The 22,630-nt window shown below is 39.7% G+C and overlaps 2 protein-coding genes across 4 annotated transcripts; both read left to right on the top strand.

Moving 5' to 3' along the window:
- The first annotated feature begins 338 nt into the window (after positions 1-338).
- LOC110522511 (ADP-ribosylation factor-like protein 1) lies at positions 339-4,584 on the top strand. The gene is made up of 6 exons (XM_021600958.2): positions 339-471; positions 1,975-2,112; positions 2,310-2,391; positions 2,544-2,655; positions 2,850-3,028; positions 3,289-4,584. Exons 1-6 carry the CDS (start codon positions 468-470, stop codon positions 3,317-3,319), a joined length of 546 nt encoding a protein of 181 aa, XP_021456633.1. The 5' UTR covers positions 339-467; the 3' UTR covers positions 3,320-4,584.
- Positions 4,585-4,766: 182 nt separating this feature from the next.
- Positions 4,767-17,910, top strand: si:ch211-59o9.10 (uncharacterized protein LOC561841 homolog). Of its 3 annotated transcripts, none has more exons than XM_021600928.2 (11): positions 4,768-4,940; positions 11,248-11,477; positions 11,633-11,687; positions 11,818-12,352; positions 12,608-12,732; positions 12,940-13,029; positions 13,152-13,245; positions 13,371-13,480; positions 13,689-13,810; positions 16,324-16,423; positions 16,643-17,910. In XM_021600928.2, exons 2-11 carry the CDS (start codon positions 11,260-11,262, stop codon positions 16,697-16,699), a joined length of 1,506 nt encoding a protein of 501 aa, XP_021456603.2. In that variant the 5' UTR covers positions 4,768-4,940; positions 11,248-11,259; the 3' UTR covers positions 16,700-17,910. The 3 variants fall into 3 exon arrangements, with proteins under 3 accessions (XP_021456620.2, XP_021456603.2, XP_021456613.2); XM_021600938.2 differs by having other exon boundaries at positions 4,771-4,923; XM_021600945.2 differs by lacking the exons at positions 16,324-16,423; positions 16,643-17,910 and having other exon boundaries at positions 4,767-4,940; positions 13,352-13,480; positions 13,689-13,771.
- The last annotated feature ends 4,720 nt before the right edge of the window (positions 17,911-22,630 follow it).

Raw genomic sequence — 22,630 nt, 5'->3', positions numbered from 1 at the left:
AAGTGTGATTGTACTCAATATTCTATGTGACTATAAAACAATTTGCACTAAATAATAAAATGTCATGTTTTTTATTGAAACTATTATGAGTAGCAGTTTCTTTTAATACAGACAGGAGTATTTCACGATGTGTCAATGCAGGCAGCCATATCAAAACTTTGATCCACTCTGCCGGTGTGGTCTTCGATTTGTGCTACAAGTTATTTTCTCCGAACATTAATGTGTACGTTTTAATATTTTCAATGTTGGGACTGTACCGTATAATGTATGATTGTAATGTAAAAGAGTAGACCATCAAATCACCAGTACATCCCTGAAAATAGGTGGCGATAATGTCCTGATAACGGCGCTGTCAATGTAAACAAACCCAAAAGAAAGAAGAAGAGACGCCACTCAATGTACAATAAATATTTTCCTACAAAAAGCTTTGCATACTGATTGATAGCAGGGACTGTTATTAGTCAAAAATGGGTAAGATTCGTTGCTACTTTACAGTTTGCTTTTAGAGTTATCGACAAAAATTTTACATAAAATCAATGTTTAGCCACTGATTAATGTCTGACCATCATCTGCCAACGTTTTATCTTAATATTTGGTTGTATGCCTTAGTGTTAGCATTAGCTAGCTAGGTAGGCTGTTATGGTAAATGTACGATTTCCTATGAATAAATTATGATTATTTGGTTATTCTTTGAGGTATGCCAGACGAACGTTTGCTATCCAGTCAATGTCTAAAATACAGATGACGATATGTTGCTCTACTAGCTGGGTCGTTCCACTAGTAGAGTACATTTTGGGTAGTGTCCAAGAAAACTATTAATTTCACCTAACATTCTGTCATAAAGAGCACATTTTCAACTTCATAAAAAAAACATGTTTTCCCATTTCAAGGGTTTTAAGATGGGAAAAATGTTTTCATGTTTTTCAGATTTATAGGAATATTTGAACCCACTTAACCCCAACCTTTCCTAAAATTTAACCATCGTTGCAAAGCCCTAGTTATTTTGTTGCCATATTCTGTTTGTTTTTTGGGTGAAAAACTGAGCAGTCGAGCAACACGTTAACCCTCTTGCCCATAGATAGATTGAATAGAAATGTTTTAACAATTTCAATCTGCTGAAGCTTGCATTCAATTGCCCCTCCCTGTTGCACACAACACGGTATATTCCCCCTGTCAGGAGGGGATTTATGTGTGATTTAAGATGAAAACCTCAACCCTTTTACTTTAAAGGCACTTTATTGGCATTTGGTCTTTTTTCTTTTACTTGCAAATGTAAAAAAAAATTATAATCTAAAAGTGCCTTTGAAGTAACAGGGTTGACCACAACAGGGTTGAGGTTTTCATGTAAGCTTGTGTGCAACATGGAGGGGCAATTGAATGCAAGCTTCACACAAATTGAAACTGTTAACATTTTTTGCCAATCTGTATATGGACAACAGGGTTAACGTGATGCTCGACGGGCTCTGTTTTCCACCACAAAAGAAAATGGCAACAACATAACTAGGGCTTTGCAATGATGGTGAAAGGCTGGGGTTACGTGATCTTCCTAGGAGTCTGAAAAACATGACGAGGGGAATGTTAAAAGGCAGATTCTTGCCACTTTAGCAAGTCTTTATTCATATAAAATGATTTAGAGAATTTTCCATGTGGTCTATATTAAATGGCACGCCGATAATGGTGTACAATTTCTACTTAAAATATCAATGGGAAACACCCAGCTATCTGCCTGCTCTGCAGGCATCTCATATTACATATTCAAGAAAATAATAACTTTCTGACACGTGAAAGTGAATGCGTACCAGACCGTGCTTTTATGTCTTTAGTAGAATTCCTTTCACAATGTGATGCATTTAGCAGACCTGACAGTTGACATTAATGTTTGTCCTTTGAAGTTATCTGTATAGTTTGACAAATGTTATGAGTAAAGTATTACCACTTTAATCTTCTTTATCCCTCCTGCCTTGTTAAATCTAGGTGGGTTCTTCTCCAGTCTTTTTTCTGGCCTGTTTGGCACCAGGGAAATGAGGATACTGATCCTGGGGTTGGATGGAGCTGGGAAAACCACAATCCTTTACAGACTTCAAGTTGGGGAGGTCGTCACCACTATTCCCAGTGAGTGAAAATAACTTATTCTCAGTGCTGAGGAACACTCACACTGATGGCCTAACTCCTGCATGCCCATACGATGGTATGTCTTGCAACAGATAAATTGGTCATCGGAATGGCTCATGCAGAGAATGACATGCAAACAGTTACGATTAACTTACAATACTAGAAATTAGTTGACTTACCATTCTCTTCTTTTTCAGCCATTGGTTTCAACGTGGAAACGGTGACATACAAGAATCTGAAGTTCCAGGTGTGGGATCTTGGAGGGCAGACCAGTATTAGGTATTGAGACATTCCTGACTTCAACTTATTTATTGTAGCATATGTCTCACACATATCTGAATATTGCAACCATCAGCAGTCAGTTTGTCAAGAGTCAACCAACAAATGTATTGGTTACCCAAATGTTCTTCTTGCATCTCTCTCTGTTTCAGGCCTTACTGGCGCTGCTACTACTCTAACACTGATGCTGTTATCTATGTAGTGGACAGCAGTGACAGGGACAGGATGGGAATATCCAAGTCTGAACTGGTGGCTATGCTTGAGGTATGAGTAATGTGGCTTTAGTAGCTTGTATAAAAGCCTTCCATAGTTGAATATGTTTACTGGTCCCATGGCTCTCATTAGCTCTTTTTATCCATGTACTTGCTATATTTTGATGGAATTGTGAGCTAAACAGCATGTGCAGTCACAGACTAGGTTTCCAGATATAGAGGGCTCTGTCTGCATTCTCTCTGCAGGAGGAGGAGCTGAAGAAGGCTATACTGGTGGTGTTTGCCAACAAGCAAGACATGGAGCAGGCCATGACTCCCACTGAGGTCGCCAATTCCCTGGGCCTGCCAGCACTCAAAGACAGAAAGTGGCAGATCTTCAAGACCTCCGCCACCAAGGGAACAGGGTTGGATGAGGCCATGGAATGGTAATGGAATTGGAACCAAATTAATGAGGCTGTTTAGTTAAGGATAAGGCAGTTTTTATGTGTGTGTGTGTGTGTGTGTGTGTGTGTGTGTGTGTGTGTGTGTGTGTCTTTCAGCTGTTAAGATGATGACAGTTTTAAATTATCATTAAATTAATAACATGGTTTGCATTAGGAACAAAGAATATGAGTGACAAGCTGAGGAGTCATTCAATATACAACAACAAAACTGAATAATTTTTCTGTTTCTGCTTATTCCTTAGGCTGGTGGAGTCTCTCAAGAGTGGACAGTAACCTCAGCCTAACACCATGCAAATAAATGTGACTTCCCGCCGCATATTTATGCTAAATTCATTGTTATAATCTTCGTAGGAGCATTGTTAAATCTCTGAGCTGTTTCCCAAAACCATCGTTACTAAAGTTGCACTTGAACACGCTCATTATTTACCGACTGCCTCACCACTCGTAGAACAGTTAAGTGCATCGTTATGTTTTTGACCTTCTGTGTCACTTTATTTACAGAAGATCTCTGCTAAACATAGAATCAAGATGTTCATCTCTCTGATTATGACTGCCGATAACTTCAGAACAAAGTTGACTACAAATACAAAGTTGCTAAAGTCTTTGCAATTATGACAAGCAAGTAAGTGAAGGATAAAAATATGCTTCAAATTAAAACCGAGATAACTGCATTAAAAGATAAATAGGCTACATGGGTCTATATATTTCAACCTAATTGAAATCAATGTCATGTTCAATCAATTTAATTCTATTTTGCCAATTATTGTCTGTATCTGTAATTTTTGCCTCAATATATTTTGATGTGTAACAACATGTGCGCAATGATGTGCTCAATGTGATTTTGTGCATTATTGGGTAAGCATTATAAGTTGCCTCAATATTTGCAGCCAACCATAGGTGGTAATATCTTTCTAGGAGCTGATGCATCATCAGGATTTTGGAATATAATTTGAAAGGAGAAAGTTGATTTGAGAGGAGCGCTGCTTTTGTTTCGATCCTATCAGTGTCAACACATGGTCTAACAACGCGTTTAGTGAATGTTCATTCTGCATGTTGTTTTGAGAAACGGACGTTACATCTTTGGCCGTTGTAAGAATGAGGCATCATTAAAACACTCTTAAACCAAGTTCCATGGCTATCAGGAAACCAGGCCCTTAACTGAGTGGTTTGCCTTGTTGCAGGGGACATCCTAAAGATGGACTTTTTTATTGCTGTCCCTGAGTCTGAAGTTTTACATTAGCTTCCATTTAGTTCTTATCAATTCCCCTTTTCTATTCCTAGTATATCTAGCTAGGTGGACTCGTTTTTGAGTGTATAGTGTGTGTGTGTATGTATGTATATATATAACATATAAAGTTATGGATATGTGGTTGTCTGTTTTTTTTCTTGTGTGCTCATTATTCCAATACTCAGTATTGGTCCTGATAAGTTGGGTTAATTGATTTTTAATATTAATTGATGTACCTTGATAATGGCGTTAGTGATAATGTAAATACACAATTATTAATTAAATAAATGAACATCGTATTTGCAAGTGATGGCGGTTACTGGTATTTGAATTGACATATTAAGTACGGGAGAATTTAACCACAGTTTTCATATTACCACAGAGTTGTCATTATCTTTGATATTATGGTCTCTTCAAAACCACTTCTGATGGTTACTTTTTTATGAAGTGATGTCGGAAGTGAACACAGAACATGACACGTCACAAACGGAAATAAAACAGAATGTTGTGGTTTTGGCGCTGGAAGAGAAAGGAAATTAGTAGCTGGTTAACTAGCTGGCTGGAATGTTTAGTCGTTGTATTTTGTGAGATGGATTAACAAGAGGGCTCTCGAGAACAAGGACCAATTGAATCGTAATCACGAAGTCAGGTGTGATCTATGTGAAGGTATTAGTTTTGTTGTATTTATATTAGATCAGTCAACAGTCGTTAGCTAGCATACCACCGGGTAGCCACAGGCACAGTTAGCTAGCATACCACCGGGTAGCCACAGGCACAGTTAGCTAGCCAACGCATACCAACAGAGTGCAGTACATATTTGCCAGTAAATGAGCTAATGTTTACAGGTTCACAACTCATAGGGAATATCTAGCTAGGTACACTCATTGATATGTTTATGTAACGTTAAGACGTTACGTTCCCACAATATTTCAATCATGAAGCGAATGAGTCATATCCTTATGCCGTCAAAATAGTAATTTCAGAGTCAAATAAATGGGGATCCTATAGAACTATTCTAATTCCTTGGTCAAATACAGGTAGTTATCTAACCTAGTTATCTTTTAATCTAGCTGCCTAGCTAGTAATCTGATTTAATCAGGCTGTAATACACAATTAATTGGTATATACAGTACGGTGACTTTAAAGTATTCACGCCCCTAGAGTTTCTCAAAATGTGTTACAAGGTGGGATTAAAATATATTTAAATGTCATGTTTTTGTCCAATGTTCTACACAAAGTACTCTGCAATGTCAAAGTGGAAGAAAAATTCTGGCATTTGTATATAAAAAATAAAATAAAAACACTAATATAGCTTAATTCGATAAGTATTCAACCCCCTTAGTCAATACATGTTAGAATCACCTTTGGCAGTGTTTACAGCTGTGAATTTTTCTGGCTAAGTCTAAGCTTTGCACACCTTTTCTAAGCAACTCCAGTGTATATTTGGCCTTGTGTTTTTAGGTTATTGTCCTGCTGAAAGGTGGATTTGTCTCCCAGCGTCTGTTGGAATGCAGACTGATACATAACATGATGAAGCCACCACCATGCTGGAAAATATGAAGGGTGGTACTCCGTGATGTGTTGTGGTGGATTTGCCCAAAACGTAACACTTTGTATTCAGGACATAAAGTTCATTTCTTTGCCACATTTTTTCAGTTTTACTTTAGTGCCTTATTGCAAACAGGATACATGTTTTTCTGTACAGGCTTCCTTTTAACATTGTCATTTAGGTTAGTATTGTAGAATAACTACAATATTGATCTATAATTAACTTCACCATGCTCAAAGGGATATTCAATGTCTGCTTTTTTTTTACCCATCTACCAATAGGTGCCCTTTGCGAGGCATTTCAAAACCATCACAAAACCGTCTTTGTGTTTGAAATTCACTGCTCGATTGAGGGATCTTACATGTGTGGGGTACAGAGATGAGGTAGTCATTAAATTAAGTCATTAAATTAATGATTTTTGAATGACTACCTCATCTCTGTACCCCACACATACAATGATCTGTGCACAGTGTGTCCATGCAACTTATGTCATTTGTTAAGGACATTTTTACTCATTAACTTATTTAGGCTTGCCCTAACAAAGGGGATACTTATTGACTGAAGACATTTCAGCTTTTCATTTTTAATTAATTTGTAAAAAATAGAGAGAAAATCATAATCCACTTTGACATTCTGGAGTAGGCCAGTGACAACAAAAAATCTTGATTTAATACTTTTTTAATTCAGGCTGTAACAACAAAATGTGGAAAAAGTCGAGGGGTGTGAATACTTTCTGAAGGAAGTGTATATTTAACATTTTTATCTGAAAGCATAATTTCTCAAAGTTGGCATATTTATTCCATTTTGGCCTTACCCAGGCCTCCTTTAACACATCATATTGTTTAATCTGTAGGTGCTACACAGCAAACATTGGTGTCATATGAAGCTTTACCGCTTGCTCTGTAATGTGTAGTATTTAGATTTCAGTAACTTTTTTTACGTTCATTTATGAATATTGAAGAATATAAAACATGAATATTGAAAACACACAATTTGATTTGGCAAATGTTTCAATGTATTGTTGAACATAATATATTAAATGGACATATCAATGTTCCAGAGTTGGCTGTCTGCTACTTTTAGAGTTATGATCCAATTTGTCAGCATTACCAACAATGAATGTGGTAACCCATTTGCAGGATGTGCAGTGATACAAGTAAAAGGAAGGCTGTGATTGGTTACATTGCCTAGATTCCATTTTCTCTCCACAAATTGGGCCATAACTTTAAATCTAGCATAGATCCACTCTAGGACTTGAATATGCTTGTAGAGTATATCATATTCAAAAATGTATAAAACAAAAATAGCCAAATCCAACATTTTTTTTGTTAAAATTTTTCAATATTCATTTATTTAAATTTTTATTGAAATAAAAATACTACTCATATTACAGAGCAAGTGGTAAAGCATCTACAGATGAAACATTATGGAGTCTTAAAGGTGGCTGTAGGAAGGCCAAAATGTCATAAGTATGTCAACTTAGATTCATTATTTCTCAATTATGCTTTTAGATTCAAATGTCAACAATCCTTCCTCCAAAAATCATGGTATTTTTGTTGTTGTCTGGGTTTCATGAGGAATCAGTTTTCCCATACTATATGTGTGTATGTGTATACATACACACACACAGTTGAAATCGGAAATTTACATACACTTTAGCCAAATTCATCGTTTTTCACAATTCCTGACATTTAATCCTAGTAAAAATTCCCTGTCTTAGGTCGTTACGATCACCACTTTATTTTAAGAATGTGAAAATGTCAGTATAATATTAGAGAAAGGGATTTATTTCAGCTTTTATTTCTTTCATCACATTCCCAGGTCAGAAGATTACATACACTCAATTAGTATTTGGTAGCATTGTCTTTAAATTTTTTAACTTGGGTCAAACGTTTCGGGTAGCCTTCCACAAGCTTCCCCCAATAAGTTGGGTGAATTTTGGCCCATGCCTCCTTACAGAGCTGGTGTAACCAAGTAAGGTTTGTAGGCCTCCTTGCTCGTACACACTTTTTCAGTTCTGCCCACAAATGTTCTATAGGATTGACGTCAGGGCTTTGTGATAGCCACTCCAATACCTTGACTCTGTTGTCCTTAAGCCATTTTGCCACAACTTTGGAAGTATGCTTGGTGTCATTGTCCATTTGGAAGACCCATTTGTGACCAAGCTTTAACTTCCTGACTAATGTCTTGAGATGTTGCTTCAATATATGCATATACTTTTCCGACCTAATGGTGTAATCTATTTTGTGAAGTGCACCAGTCCCTCCTGCAGCAAAGACCCCCACAACATGATTCTGCCACCCCTGTGCTTCACGGTTGGGCTGGTGTTCTTCGGCTTGCAGGCCTCCCCCTTATTCCTCCAAACATAACGATGGTCATTATGACCAACAGTTATTTTTGTTTCATCAGACCAGAGGACATTTCTCCAAAAAGTATGATCTTTGTCCCCATGCAGTTGCAAACCGTAGTCTGGCTTTTTTATGGTGGTTTTGGAGCAGTGGCTTCTTCCTTGCTGAGAGGCCTTTCAGGTTATGTCGATATTGGACTTGTTTTACTGTGGATATAGATACTTTTGTACCTGTTTCTTCCAGCATCTTCACAAGGTCCTTTGCTGCTGTTCTGGGATTGATTTGCACTTTTCGCACCAAAGTATGTTCATCTCTAGGAGACAGAACACATTTTTCCTGAGCGGTCTGACAGCTGCGTGGTCCCATGGTGTTTATACTTGCGTACTATTGTTTGTACAGGTGAACGTGGTACCTTCAGGTGTTTGGAAATTTCTCCCAGGGATGAAACAGACTTGTGGAGGTCTACAATGTTTTTCTCAGGTCTTGGCTGATTTCTTTTGCTTTTCCCATGATGTCAAGCAAAGAGGCACTGAGTTTGAAGGTATGCCTTGAAATACATCCACAGGTACACCTCCAATTGACTCAAATGATGTCAATTAGCCTATCAGACGCTTCTAAAGCCATGACACCATTTTCTGGAAATTTCCAAGCTGTTTAAAGGCAGTCAACTTGGTGTATGTAAACTTCTGACCCACTGGAATTGTGATACTGTGAATTATAATTGAAATAATCTGTCTGTAAACAATGACTTGTGTCATGCACAAAGTAGATGTCCTAACCGACTTGCCAAAACTATATTTTGTGAAGAAATTTGTGAAGTGGTTGAAAGAGTTTTAATGACTCCAACCTAAGTGTATGTAAACTTACGACTTCAACTGTGTGTGTGTATATAATATATATATATATATAGTTCTTATTGTTAAAAACTTCTTAAGGACCGGACCCTTTTTCAATTTTCGCCTAAAATGACATACCCAAAGCTAGCAAGGATATGCATATTCTTGATACCATTTGAAAGGAAACACTTTGAAGTGTTTGGAAATGTGAAATGAATGTAGGAGAATAACACATTATATCGGGTAAAAGATAATTCAAAGAAAAAACATGCGTTTTATTTTTTTCATCTTTGAAATGCAAGAGAAAGGCCATGTGATATGACTTAGGAATCTTGGCACAATTTAGATTTTGGCCACTAGATGGCAGCAGTGTATGTGCAAAGTTTTTAGACTGCTCCAATGAACCATTGCATTACTGTTCAAAATGTTGTATCAAGTCTGCCCAAATGTGCCTAATTGTTTTATAGATACAAGGACATAACTGTGCACTCTCCTCAAACAATAGCATGGTAATCTTTCACTGTAATAACTACTCTAAATTGTACAGTGCAGTTAGATTAACAAGAATTTAAGCTTTCTGCCCATATAAGACATGTCTATGTCCTGGGAAATGTTCTTGTCACTTAAGTCATGCTAATCACATTAGTGCACGTTAGCTCAACCGTCCCGCGGGGGAGGACACCAATCCTGTAGAGGTTTTTAACACTATCATTGCATCTTATGTGACTTGTTAAGCAAATGTTTACTCAAACTTATTTAGGCTTGCCATAACAAAGGTGTTGAATACTTAGACTCAAGCCATTTCAGCTTTTCATTTAAAAAAATAATAATTTTGGTACCGTTTCTAAAAACATAATTCCACTTTGACATTATGGGTTATTGTGTGTCTAGGCCAGTGACATAATCTCAATTTAATCTATTTAAAATTTAGCCTTTAAGTAATAATTCATGCCTTCTGGGAATGTAAAACATTTTTTTTTTTACAATATAAGTTTGTTTTTAATGTGTCTGTTTGTATATTTTAAGGCATGACATAGGAGGTTGCAGTGAGTTACCCGACGGGTTGAACTATACTCTTCTCATCAATTATATATATATATATTTTTTAAAGTATTCTCAAACTGGAAATCAGCCAACCCTCCGTCGTTCACGCAATGGAAAGATCAAAAGCTTTATTATCTTGGCGATGGAGACATACAACCGTGCGGTTTCAGGCCATGTGGTAGAAATTGATATGGAGATATGGATGGGGGCTAGTGGGTCTGGGCAGGTGTGATGTTTTCTAGGATGTAGTCGTGTGTATGTTTTGTATTGTTTATAAAATCTCAAAAATAAAATCTCAAAAAATAAAATGTGGAAAAAGTAGAGGGTGTAAATACTTTCTAAAGGAAATGTAGCTTGAAGCTAATGCCTGCAAAATTGTGTAAATGTTCCTTACAAGCCAGAATGTTGACTCAAATTACATTTAAATGAACTATACCTGTTGTCTATGTGGTTTGTCCTTCAGCTGCTTAAAATTTGAGACAAGATATCCAAAGGAAAATATTGTTTACCCAACTTTTTAGAGAACCATTATTTTTTTCTCTCTTCGATAGCTATTGAACCAAGCATGCAATGGTCATGAAAATGGTATATTCTAAACCAGGGGGATGGAGAACAATCAACACCTTTTTGTGTGAATTTCATTTTTTCATTTTAATTCAATTTTGTTTAATTTTCTGTCTTCCCAAAACAATTCCAACAAAAAGGTGTGGATTGTTCTCCTCTCTCCCCTAATTCAGAATATTCAATTGTCATGGCTTACTTGGTTCAATAGCGATTGACGATGGAACCAAATATCCAGTATACATTTTTTTTTTAACCTAGGTGCAGAACCAAACCATATACCTAACAATACTTTCCTGTGACTATTTTGTCTCATCTGAGCAGCTGAAGTACAAACTGCACAGACAATCGGTAGAGTAAGTTTTTAAATGTCATTTTTTTTCTTCAATATTCTGGCCTGTAAGGAACAATTACACAATTTTGCAGTCATTAGTTTCAGGCTGTATATACCAATTAAGTGATTAACTGGACTACTCAGCTAGTAACTTCTCCAGGGGCACCTTATGTAATTTAGGATTAAAAATATACAGTAGCAAACCTCATTAAGACTGCTTGATTTTGAAAAAGTAGACTGCTCTAACTTTGTCATTTACTACATAAAATGGTGTGAATGTGTGTTGGTTTGCACATTGCAGCTTTGACAGTGTATGGACCATACACAAGCTAGTAGCTCCATCTTCGTAGACATGGACAGAACACTGGAGAACTTGGAGCCCAGCAGTCCACTTCAGGACTTTGAGGAACTAGACACCACGGAACCCCTGAATCAGGCATGCCTACTGGATGAGCAAGACCTGCTCTTTGGTGATCTCAGTGAATTTGGCACCCTCAACGAGCCCCCTGTCGTCATCCTTGAGACGCCCAGGTACACTGCTGCTTTGCATATTACGGTCCTGTATTTACTAGGAACACTTACTACCATCGGTGCAATAAAGATCCTGTTTCTGTCAGTGTACCTTACAAAGCAAGACTAATGTGTAGAGCTATATTCCTCAAAATGTTCTCATTCTGCTTGTGAAGCCCTCAGTACCTCAGACGGAGGCGGCGGTACAATAGGTTTGAAAACTTTGGATCGGTAAGTTGAATACATTCTGAAGGCAACAATTTACTATAAAATCCAAGTGTGACATCTCAAGTCTTGCAACAGAAATGTAAAGTTGAGTCGCTGAATGTCGCCACAGCCTGACCTTGCCCTTTTTTTGCAGGTTTCTCTCAGCCCACCTCCCAGTCGAGAGGAAAAATCGCTCATCATGACCCCCACCTCTCATCAGATGTCAAAACGCAAAAAGCTGTCCATGCCAGCCACCAGCATGAGAGGTGAAGCCAAACCGGGCACCTCGTGGGCAACCAGTGGTTTTGTTGCTGCTTCATCTCTCATAACAGACTCTTCTCTGGTGACCTGGCTGGAACCTCCTCTCCCTTCCTCTATGCCATGTTCTTATTCATCATCACCACCCTCATCCTCCCTTGGTGCGCCCCCTGCCTCGCAGGAAGTAACAGCCGGGGAAGGATTTTGCAGAAACACATCGTCTCAGACTCCTGTGGCAGAATCCACAGTGGAACCTGGGCTCCCTAGTTACAACAGAGGCCGGAAGAGGACCTGTAAAAGAGCAGCCTCTACCAAGTCCGCCTCCACATTTGCCCGAGCCCCAACAAACCTCACCACAGACTCTGTGTCATTCCTGCCAGGCACAGAGAAAGAGAGTCATGTTGCTGGCTGGGAGGTTCCTTTCTCTACAGGTAAGAAGATGACACACATACTAAGGCGAAAAGAAGTTTAGCTCTTTGACAGAACGCTACTTTGAAATGTTACAGGCCCGATATAGACTATGTAGACCTAATTAAAAATTGAATGCAGAGTAGATTCTAGGTCACTTTTAAGTGACTCACTACACATTGACCAACCTGACTCGAACAGAATTCACAGACAACAGCAGAACCATAAGCTTATCCTTGGTGTGTCTCTGGACCCTCTGACTACTCTTATCTCAACAGCCGAAGCAATGTCGCCCAAATATGACGAGGTGGTCATCAGTGACAACGATGATGATGTCATTGTAGAGGCTGTGGTTCGCGCAGTGCAGTTGAAGGAAGATGAGGCATTTGCGCGCAGTCTTCAGGTAGGGATAACTCAAAGGGTACCACTTATCTTTTTAAAACAAGCTTGCTTTAAGTCAACACTGGTCGACAACACACTGTTGGGTTTTCTACTTCAGGCTAATTCAATCTTAATCAGTACATTCAGGATTGGAACTGAATGAATGACTTTCACATAAAACCTTCAGTCTCCTGATTAGCCTGTGTGATGGATTTTTTTCTCTCTCTAGGAACGGTTTGACCGAGAGGAGCAACTGCAGCAGGAACAAAGGAGACAGCAGGAAGCCATGGCGCCCAACAGACCCCACCACAACTACCCGGTGAGTATTATGTCCAAAAGCACGTATACACTCAATGTGACACTGAATGGGGATTCCACTGTTATTATTTTGAATTGCGCTGCTGTGTGAACTGGTCTGATTATTGTTCTGTCCCCCTCCAGTATGATCCTCATTTAGGGATGAACTGGATGTCGCCCTGGCCCTCAGCAGTGAACTACGCAGCTTTTTCGCCTCTCGTCGCGGGATTAGAGGAAGGTATGTTACTGAACAACAACCACAGTAGTGTGAAATTTACTGGTATGCTTGATGCACTACTTAGTTTGAAAATGGTTTTGTTGCTGTGGTGTGTATGTGTGTTAAGTGTGTGTTGAATCATTCAGAGTTGATGGGAAGGCGCAGAGGAAGAGGCCGATCTCGCGCTCCTCGTCGCAGAAACCCCCGTCATGTGGTCTCTTCCCTCTTTGATGACAGTCAGGGAGACAACTATGAGGTACAACTTGCCTGGGTCCATTTGTGAAACAAACTAAGCTTCTGTCCTCTCCATGTAGGCATCACACCTTCTGTTTTGCAGTCAAACGCTTACATAGGTTTTCCAGCATTTTTCTTGCATTGATTTATTTCTTGCATCCCTAGTAACCCCATTGTCTTAATAATATGGGTTTTGGTTCATGTGTGTATGCTCTGTTTTGATCTCTCAGGCTCTACTGGCCTTTGAGGAGGGCCAGGGTGCTGTTGTGGCCAAGAAAACCCTGAGTGAAAGAGAGATTGAGAGGCTGCCTACGAAAACCTACGACCCAGCACATAGTGCAGGAAAGACACAGTAAGTCACAAACGAGTACCTTTTCCATAATGTAAGATGGGGCTGTCTGAGCACAGGATATTGTTCCAGCCAAAGCAGTGACACATTGATTAAACTCATCATAGTTTCCAATAAAGATGACGAAGTGCAGTTCACCAGTTCTAATTAAAAATACATCAATTTACTTGCTCAGAATATCAGCACGCTTCAGATTAGTGTAGCACTATGTACTTCGGTACTTTTTCATTACTACATAAACAAAAAGTGCAAAGTTCATGCCTTTTGCCTGATCCACTTTTTGCTAGAGCACTGGAAGTCTGGGCTTTAACATGTTAGCTCCCCACTCATGCTGCACAGAAATTAAAGATTCACCCATTTTGAATGTTATATTGCTTTTGTGCATCTGAGCTCTGCATCGATTCCCAGGGTAATTTCATGTTTATCTGAGTTATTGCCGTTCAAGCAGGCAGTAAGTTGGCGGGTATGACTTAGTATTGCGATAAAGCTGCTCTCACTAACCTGGAAGTTAATAGGAATACAAATGACATTTTATGGTCACGTGGCGCTAGAAACAAGCATGTCTGCCACTGCAATAACACATGCAAAACAGTGCATTTGGAAAGTATTCAGACCCCTTTACTTTTTCCACATTGTTACTTTACAGCCTAATTCTAAAATGTATTAAATAAATCCTCATCATCTACACACAATACCCCATAATGACAAAGCAAAAACATATTTATTTTTAGAAATGTTTGCAAATGTATTAAAAATAAACATACCTTAGTATTCAGACCCTTTGCCATGAGACTCTAAATTGAGCTCAGGTGCATCTTATTTCCATTGATCATCCTTGATTTTTCTACAACTTGATTGGAGTCCACCTGTGCGAAAAACAATTGATTGGACATGATTTGGAAAGACGCACACCTGTCTATATAAGGTCCCACAGTTGACAGGGCATGTCAGAGCAAAAACCAAGCCATGAGGTCGAAGGAATTATCCGTTGAGCTCCGAGGCAGGATTGTGTCGAGGCACCGATCTGGGGAAGGGTACCAAAACATTTATGCAGCGTTGAAGGTCACAGTGGCCTCCATCATTCTTAAATGGAAGAAGTCTGGAACCATCAAGACTCTTCCAAGAGCTGGCCACCTGGCCAATCAGAGGAGAAAGGCCTTGGTCAAGGAGGTGACCAAGAACCTGATGGTCACTCTGACAGAGCTCCAGAGTTCCTCTGTGGAGATGGGAGAACCTTTCAAAAGGAAAACCATCTCTGCAGCACTCCACCAATCAGGCCTTTATGGTAGAGTTCCCAGAAGGAAGCCACTCCTCAGTAAAAGGTACATGACAGCCTGCTTGGAGCGTCATCCCGCTTGGAACGCCTGAATGCCAAGCATCACATCTGGAGGAAACCTGGCATCATCACTACGGTGAAGCATGGTGGCAGCATCATGCTGTGGGGATGTTTTTCAGCGGCAGGGACTAGGAGACTAGTCAGGATTGAGGGAAAGATGAACAGATCAAAGTACAGAGATCCTTGATGAAAACCTGCTCAGGACCTCAGCCTGGGGTAAAATGGTTCACCTTCCAACAGGACAACGATCCCAAGCACACAGCCAAGACAACGCAGGAGTGGCTTCGGGACAAGTCTCTGAATGTCCTTGAGTGGCCTAGCCAGAGCTGGACTTGAACCTGTTTGAACATCTCTGTAGAGACCTGAAAATAGCTGTGCAGATATAATATTAGGACGATGTTGGCGTGGCATTGACTAAAATACAGTGGAATAAAATACAGTATACATATAAGATGAGTAAAGCAGTGTGTAAACATTTATTAAAGTGACTCGTGTTCCATTTTTAAAGTGGCCAGCGATGTTTTATATATGGTGCAGGATTGAGTAACCGGGTGGTAGCCGGCTAGTGATGTCCATTTAACAGTCTGATGGCCTTGCGATAGAAGCTGTTTCAGTCTCTCAGTCCCAGCTTTGATGCACTGACCTCACCTTCTGTATGATAGCGGGGTGAACAGGATGTGGCTCGGGTGGTTTATGTCCTTGATCTTTTTGTCCTTCCTGTGGCCTTGTGTGTAGATTGATGAGGAAATAAAACAATTTAATACATTTTAGAATAAAGCTGTAACGTAACAAAAAGTGAAGGGGTCTGAATATTTTCCGAAGGCACTATATATTACATACAGTATATTTCACAGCGGTTTAGATGGTACACTGTCTACACTATGTTTGCTTTGTCATATAAACTGTAATTAGGTGAATGATTTGAATTTTAGCAACCAGGAAATGGCAGAACGATATCTGCATAGTGCACCTTTAATCGTCTCTCCGTCACGTCTATAGATACTGTCCCCCTTCGTCTGTTACATCTCTTCCTCACCTAACTGTGAGCTTGTGCTGTCATAAATGTCATTCATGGGTTTTATGAGACAGTATCGAAGTCAAAATTCTGGTTTAGTGACAACACTACTACTAGTGTATTCTCTTAGTGTTCTCCAGTGATAATGTTTTCCTCTGTGTACAGGTGTCAGATCTGTTTCTCAGACTATACAGAGGGGGAACTGCTGAGGATGCTCCCATGCCTCCATAACTACCATATGCAATGCATCGACCGCTGGTTAAAGGTACACACTTTTTCTGTGGTGCAATATAAGCAGGCCCCAACACAACCTATTTAGACAGCACTGTGTTACAATGCAGTTACACAACAGTTGGTGTTCTCACCATTTAAAATGTCATTAAATTAACTATTGAACCTTGAGTTTGTACAAGGTAAATGGTAAACTATAAGATAACATGAAATCTATTAGAAAAAAATACACCTGGTTGTTTGCTGTTGGCAGGAAAACTCCACGTGCCCTATCTGCCGAATTGACATATCCGAGTGCAGTGGTAACTGAGCCCGAGTGACCACGGAACATGACCTGGACCTCACCGGACGTACAACGCGACAACCTCTCATGTGTTAAGGTGTTTACAAGACTTTAAGACTTAAGTTTAATTTTATACCCTGAAGATCGACATCCTACAATAACGTTCAATCACCAGATAAGAGTTCAAATGTTTTTATTTTTTATTAAAACCTCAATTTTCCACCAACATGAAGTTATTCTACTTGAATTATGCAACTCAGGATCGCTGCTATGTTTTAGTATTCTCATTCCACATTGAATGTTTTTTTCAGATCCCCAAAATATTTTTCCAGCATAGTTTCAAATAAATATTTGAGGTGGTTTTATAGGGGTTTTGGCAAAGTTGATCTGTGTAAAATATTGTATAAAAAGGAAAATACAAGACTACAAAAGCCAGTATACTGTTTCAAGTATGCTTGGAACAAGGAAAGCATATTAAACCGCATATACTGTTGTACACTGAATGCACTGTCATGGCTTCTATTGAACTTTAATATGGCCTTCAATCGTTCTGGTGTTTGATGGACTCGTCAGGTGGCTTCTTAGACCCTTCTTAATAAAACATCTTCATAGAGGGCACCATAACTTTGTTATTGTCACATTTCAAGGCAGTGGTGTCAAGTGTGGCCAGTCATTCCTCAGGTTCATAGTACCGCTTTTTCATGGCTCTGTACTTCCTCAGGTAGTAAAGTGCTTCCAACTCCTTGATGACAAACTACCCTCGGGCTATCATTTGTTTGATCATCTCTGGGTCTTTCACATCTTTGTTATTCGAAAATGCAGACTTCAGTCTATCCCTAAAGTAGCCAGCACCTTTGGGATACTCCCATCCAAAGTAGAGGAGCTGTTGGAGGAGTAGAACAGTGACAATTACCCATTGAAGGGGGTAGAAATGTATATTTAAAAACAAAAAAATGTGCGTTAGGGCAGGTAGCCTAGCGGTGAGAGGTGAGCCAGCAACCGGAAGGTTGCCAGTTGAAATCCGAGGTCCGACTGAAGATCTGTCAGGAAGTGAGCTAGCAACCGAAAATGCCTGACAATGTACCCTTGAGCAAGGCACATGCCCCCACCTCCCACAACACAGCTGGCGCCCAGTCTGTATGTGAGCTTGTCTTTCCGAGGGGTTCAGTTAAAAGGTGATGTTAAATTATGATTGGACCTTGTGTGCAATTTACCAATAAAGTTATCTTAATCTTAAAGTAGTGGTCATTTGATTTCTGGACGTTCTGTTATACTTTAGACAAAAGGTCACGCGAAGAAGAAATTGAAAGGGACAAAGTTATGCTTTATACAGCCTGACCACTTCACTCCTTAATGGATAAGCCATGGTCCCAAAGGCTAGGGACAATTGGACAGCACACAGGTGACTTTCAGTGCTGAAACACATAACTACGTTAACATAGTTGCCTAGAAGGTGAACTCAAAACAAAGTGTAAACAGAAGGTGCTTTCACTGCATTAATTAGCCTAGCCACACGGTTGCTATCCTATGCTGCGGTTGTCCTTACGTGCACATTCTTATAAAACGCTAGCTAGTTGGCTAACTTAGCTTTTAGTTTACTTTTTGGCTAGACACAGCTGTTGGTGTTGTGGCTAACAGTAAGCCAATGCTTTTCTCTCTACTCTAATATATTATGTAGATCACAGCAGACAGCTAAACAATAACCTACAATAAAGTTAAAACAAACTGCAATACATAAGAGGTTTTAACATACATTAGCAGAGTATAGTTACTGTCTTGCACGCTTTGTACAAAATAATAAAATGCAGTACGACCGGATATTTCTAAACATAGCTCTTTATTAGCTAGCTATAACTGGCATGTCTCATACCATGATCAACCGAAGATGACCTCAACACCTGGGTGGTTTTACCCAATCATAGCGCAGTATGATACGGCGGTAAAATGCATCCAATTACAAGTCAGTATGTTGACACATGAATATTACAGTATCCTTACAAACGGTGTCATTGGATCATCGTTGTAAACGTACGCGCAATACAACGTTTACGGAGCCTTTACGTTAATTTGTACCCGGATCAGGGTTTCCGCTAGTTACCACAGCCTAAATGGGCTATATAGTAAAAATGAATGGAAACAAATATTTGGTGTTCGGTCTTAATTTAAGTTTAGGCGTGTGGTTAGTGTTTACGTAAGCTTATTAAATATCAATGATCCTACCAAGAGCAGTGTGCGGTTTCCTTTTTCCTTCATCTTGTTCAACTGTTGCCATGCACCTGCAAAGAGATTGCTCAGATGTGCGAGTGCCTTTTGAATTTTGGTTAATGATGTTTAAAATAAGATTTTAAGAAGATAAATTGTAGAAACAGGCAGGGTTTGTTACTTTGTGGCTGTGATAACTAGTGAACTCGGACCAGTGGGTCGTCACTAGTTATCACCCCAAAGTCATAAACCCCACCTATTTCTAAAATCTGATTTTAAACCTAACCTCAGATGCACTATGCAGAAATCACTGACATTTCTTGGTTGCAAAAATTCTAGTAGTTTGCCTAATTTCAGTTTGTGATTAAACAAATAAGTATAGTGTAGAGAATTATTGTACCATCTAAACTGCTGTAAAATATCTTTCCATAACCCAAAATATTGTATTTTCAGTTGGTGTACATAACAAAAAGATAAACAAAACTTAACGGGAAGCAGAAATAATGCACATGAACAGTATGTAACTTTCTGGGCTACCTGACCAAATTCACAAGTCCAAAAAGCACAAGTCCGTCCAGCTCCGATAGATGTGCTCTCACTGTGTGGTATCCCTGTAGTGAGTAGGGTAGCTGCGCCATTCTCTGAAACCAACCTTTTCGGATGTAGCCCATGACCATTTGGAGGTCTGCATCGTTGCGTGTCTCCTCTGTCATCCAGCCTGTGTGCAGACAATGGTCTGCTCTCCCCCACTACTGGCTGTAAGTGAACGAGTGATGCTCATTTGGAGCAATACTGGCTGTATCCAAGGCTCAGCCAATCATTCACATAACAGAATGCAGCACAACTGGAGAAGAGACAACCAATTGGCTAGTTACAGCATCAGTGCACACTCTGGAAAGACAGTGGAAAGGCAGTTTGCCAGTTACAGCAGCGCGTTCCCTGAATGATAAGAGGTAGGTGAGAAGCCTGACCATGGAGACAGGAGTGAGAAGGTGATGAAGCATACTTCTTCATAAGCTTTAACCAAAAAACAACTGGCATTTGGAAAGTTTGAAGTGATGAAAGTGTGGTGGAACAAGTATTGTTAGCATTGTTAATTATCTTGACAGCCTGTGTACATCCAAGGGCCAGCCGTGCTGCCCTGTTTTGAACCAATTGCAATTTTCCTGAGTCCTTTGTGGCACCTGACTGAACAGTAGTCCAGGTGTGACAAAACTAAGACCTGCTTTGTTGAAAGTGCTGTCAAGAAGGTGGAGCAGCGCCTTATCATGGACATACTTCTCCCCATCTTAGCTACTGTTGTATCAATATGTTTTGACCATGACAGTTCACAATCCAGGGTAACTGCAAGCAGTTTAGTCACCTCAACTTGCTCAATTTCCACATTATTTATTGCAAGATTTGACGTTTAGTGAAAGATTTGTTCCAAATACAATACATTTAGTAATATTTAGGACTTACTTATTCCTTGCCACCCACTCAAACTAACTGCAACTAAGTGTTGCAGTCATTTCAGTCGCTGCAGTAGCTGACATGTAGTTTTGAGTCATCTGCATACATAGACACTCTGGCTTTACTCAAAGCCAGTGGCAATTCATTAGTAAAGATAGAAAAAAGTAAATGGGCCTAGACAGCTACCTTGGGGAATTCTGGATTTTGTTGGAGAGGCTTCCATTAAAGAACACCTATGTTCTGTTAGATAGGTAACTCTTTATCCACAATATAGCAGGGGGTGTAAAGCCATAACACACAAGTTTGCCAGCACCAGACTATGATCGATAATGTAAAAATCCGCACTGAAGTCTAACAAAACAGACCCCAATCTTTTTATCATCAATTTGTGTAAGTGCTGTGCTTGTTGAATGAAAAGCTCGGATCTCAATCCCATTGAGCACGTCTGGGACCTGTTGGATCGGAGGGTGAACGCTAGGGCCATTCCCCCCAGAAATGTCCGGGAACTTGCAACGGCCTTGGTGGAGTGGGGTAACATCTCACAGCAAGAACTGGCAAATCTGGTGCAGTCCATGAAGGAGATGCATCGCAGTACTTAATGCAGTTGGTGGCCACACCAGATACGGATTGTTACTTTTGATTTTGACCCCCCCTTTGTTCAGGGACACATTATTCCATTTCTGTTAGTTTTTTTAATTTGTATTTTATTTCACCTTTATTTAACCAGGTAGGCTAGTTGAGAACAAGTTCTCATTTGCAAATGCGACCTGGCCAAGATAAAGCATAGCAGTGTGAACAGACAACAGAGTTACACATGGAGTAAACAATTAACAAGTCAGTAACATAGTAGAAAAAAAGGGGGAGTCTATATACATTGTGTGCAAAAGGCATGAGGAGGTAGGCGAATAATTACAATTTTGCAGATTAACAACACTGGAGTGATAAATGATCAGATGGTCATGTACAGGTAGATATTGGTGTGCAAAAGAGCAGAAAAGTAAATAAATAAAAACAGTATGGGGATGAGGTAGGTACAAATGGGTGGGCTGTTTACCGATAGACTATGTACAGCTGCAGCGATCGGTTAGCTGCTCAGATAGCAGATGTTTGAAGTTGGTGAGGGAGATAAGTCTCCAACTTCAGCAATTTTTGCATTTCGTTCCAGTCACAGGCAGCAGAGAACTGGAACGAAAGGCGGCCAAATGAGGTGTTGGCTTTAGGGATGATCAGTGAGATACACCTGCTGGAGCGCGTGCTACGGATGGGTGTTGCCATCGTGACCAGTGAACTGAGAGATACGGCGGAGCTTTACCTAGCATGGACTTGTAGATGACCTGGAGCCAGTGGGTCTGGCGACGAATATGTAGCGAGGGCCAGCCGACTAGAGCATACAAGTCGCAGTGGTGGGTGGTATAAGGTGCTTTAGTGACAAAATGGATGGCACTGTGATAAACTGCATCCAGTTTGCTGAGTAGAGTGTTGGAAGCAATTTTGTAGATGACATAGTCACATGTCTGTGGAACTTGTTCGGTTTGTCTCAGTTGTTGAATCTTATGTTCATACAAATATTTCCACATGTTAAGTTTGCTGAAAATCAACACAGTTGACAGTGAGAGGATGTTTCTTTTTTTTTGCTGTGTGTGTGTATATATATATATATATATATATATATATATATATATATATATATATATATATATATACACACACACTTGAAGTTGGAAGTTTACATAGACTTATGTTGGAGTCATTAAAACTCGGCTTTAGAAGCTTCTGAATAGCTAATTGACATAATTTGAGTCAATTGGAGGTGTACCTGTGGATGTATTTCAAGACCTACCTTCAAACTCCGTGCCTCTGTTTGACATCATGGGAAAATCAAAAGAAATCAGCCAAGACCGCAGGAAAAAAAATTGTAGACCTCCACAAGTCTGGTTCATCCTTGGGAGCAATTTCCAAATGCCTATAGGTATCACGTTCATCTGTACAAACAATAGTATGCAAGTATAAACACCATGCGACCAAGCAGCATTCATACCGCTCAGGAAGGAGATGCGTTCTGTCTCCTAGAGATGAACGAACGTACCTTTGTGCGAAAAGTGCAAATCAATCCCAGAACAACAGCAAAGGACCTTGTGAAGATGCTGGAGGAAACGGGTACAAAAGTATCTATATCAACAGTAAAACAAGTCCTATATCAACATAAAACTTCCTTGCTGAGCAGCCTTGCAGGTTAACAGTTTTAACTGCACATGGGGAAATGTCCTCCGGTCTGATGAAACAGAAATAGAACTGTTTGGCCAT

Source organism: Oncorhynchus mykiss, chromosome 1 (assembly GCF_013265735.2).
Source record: "Oncorhynchus mykiss isolate Arlee chromosome 1, USDA_OmykA_1.1, whole genome shotgun sequence".
NCBI classification, from domain to species: domain Eukaryota; kingdom Metazoa; phylum Chordata; class Actinopteri; order Salmoniformes; family Salmonidae; genus Oncorhynchus; species Oncorhynchus mykiss.
This window is presented reverse-complemented; position numbering and strand designations above follow the sequence as displayed.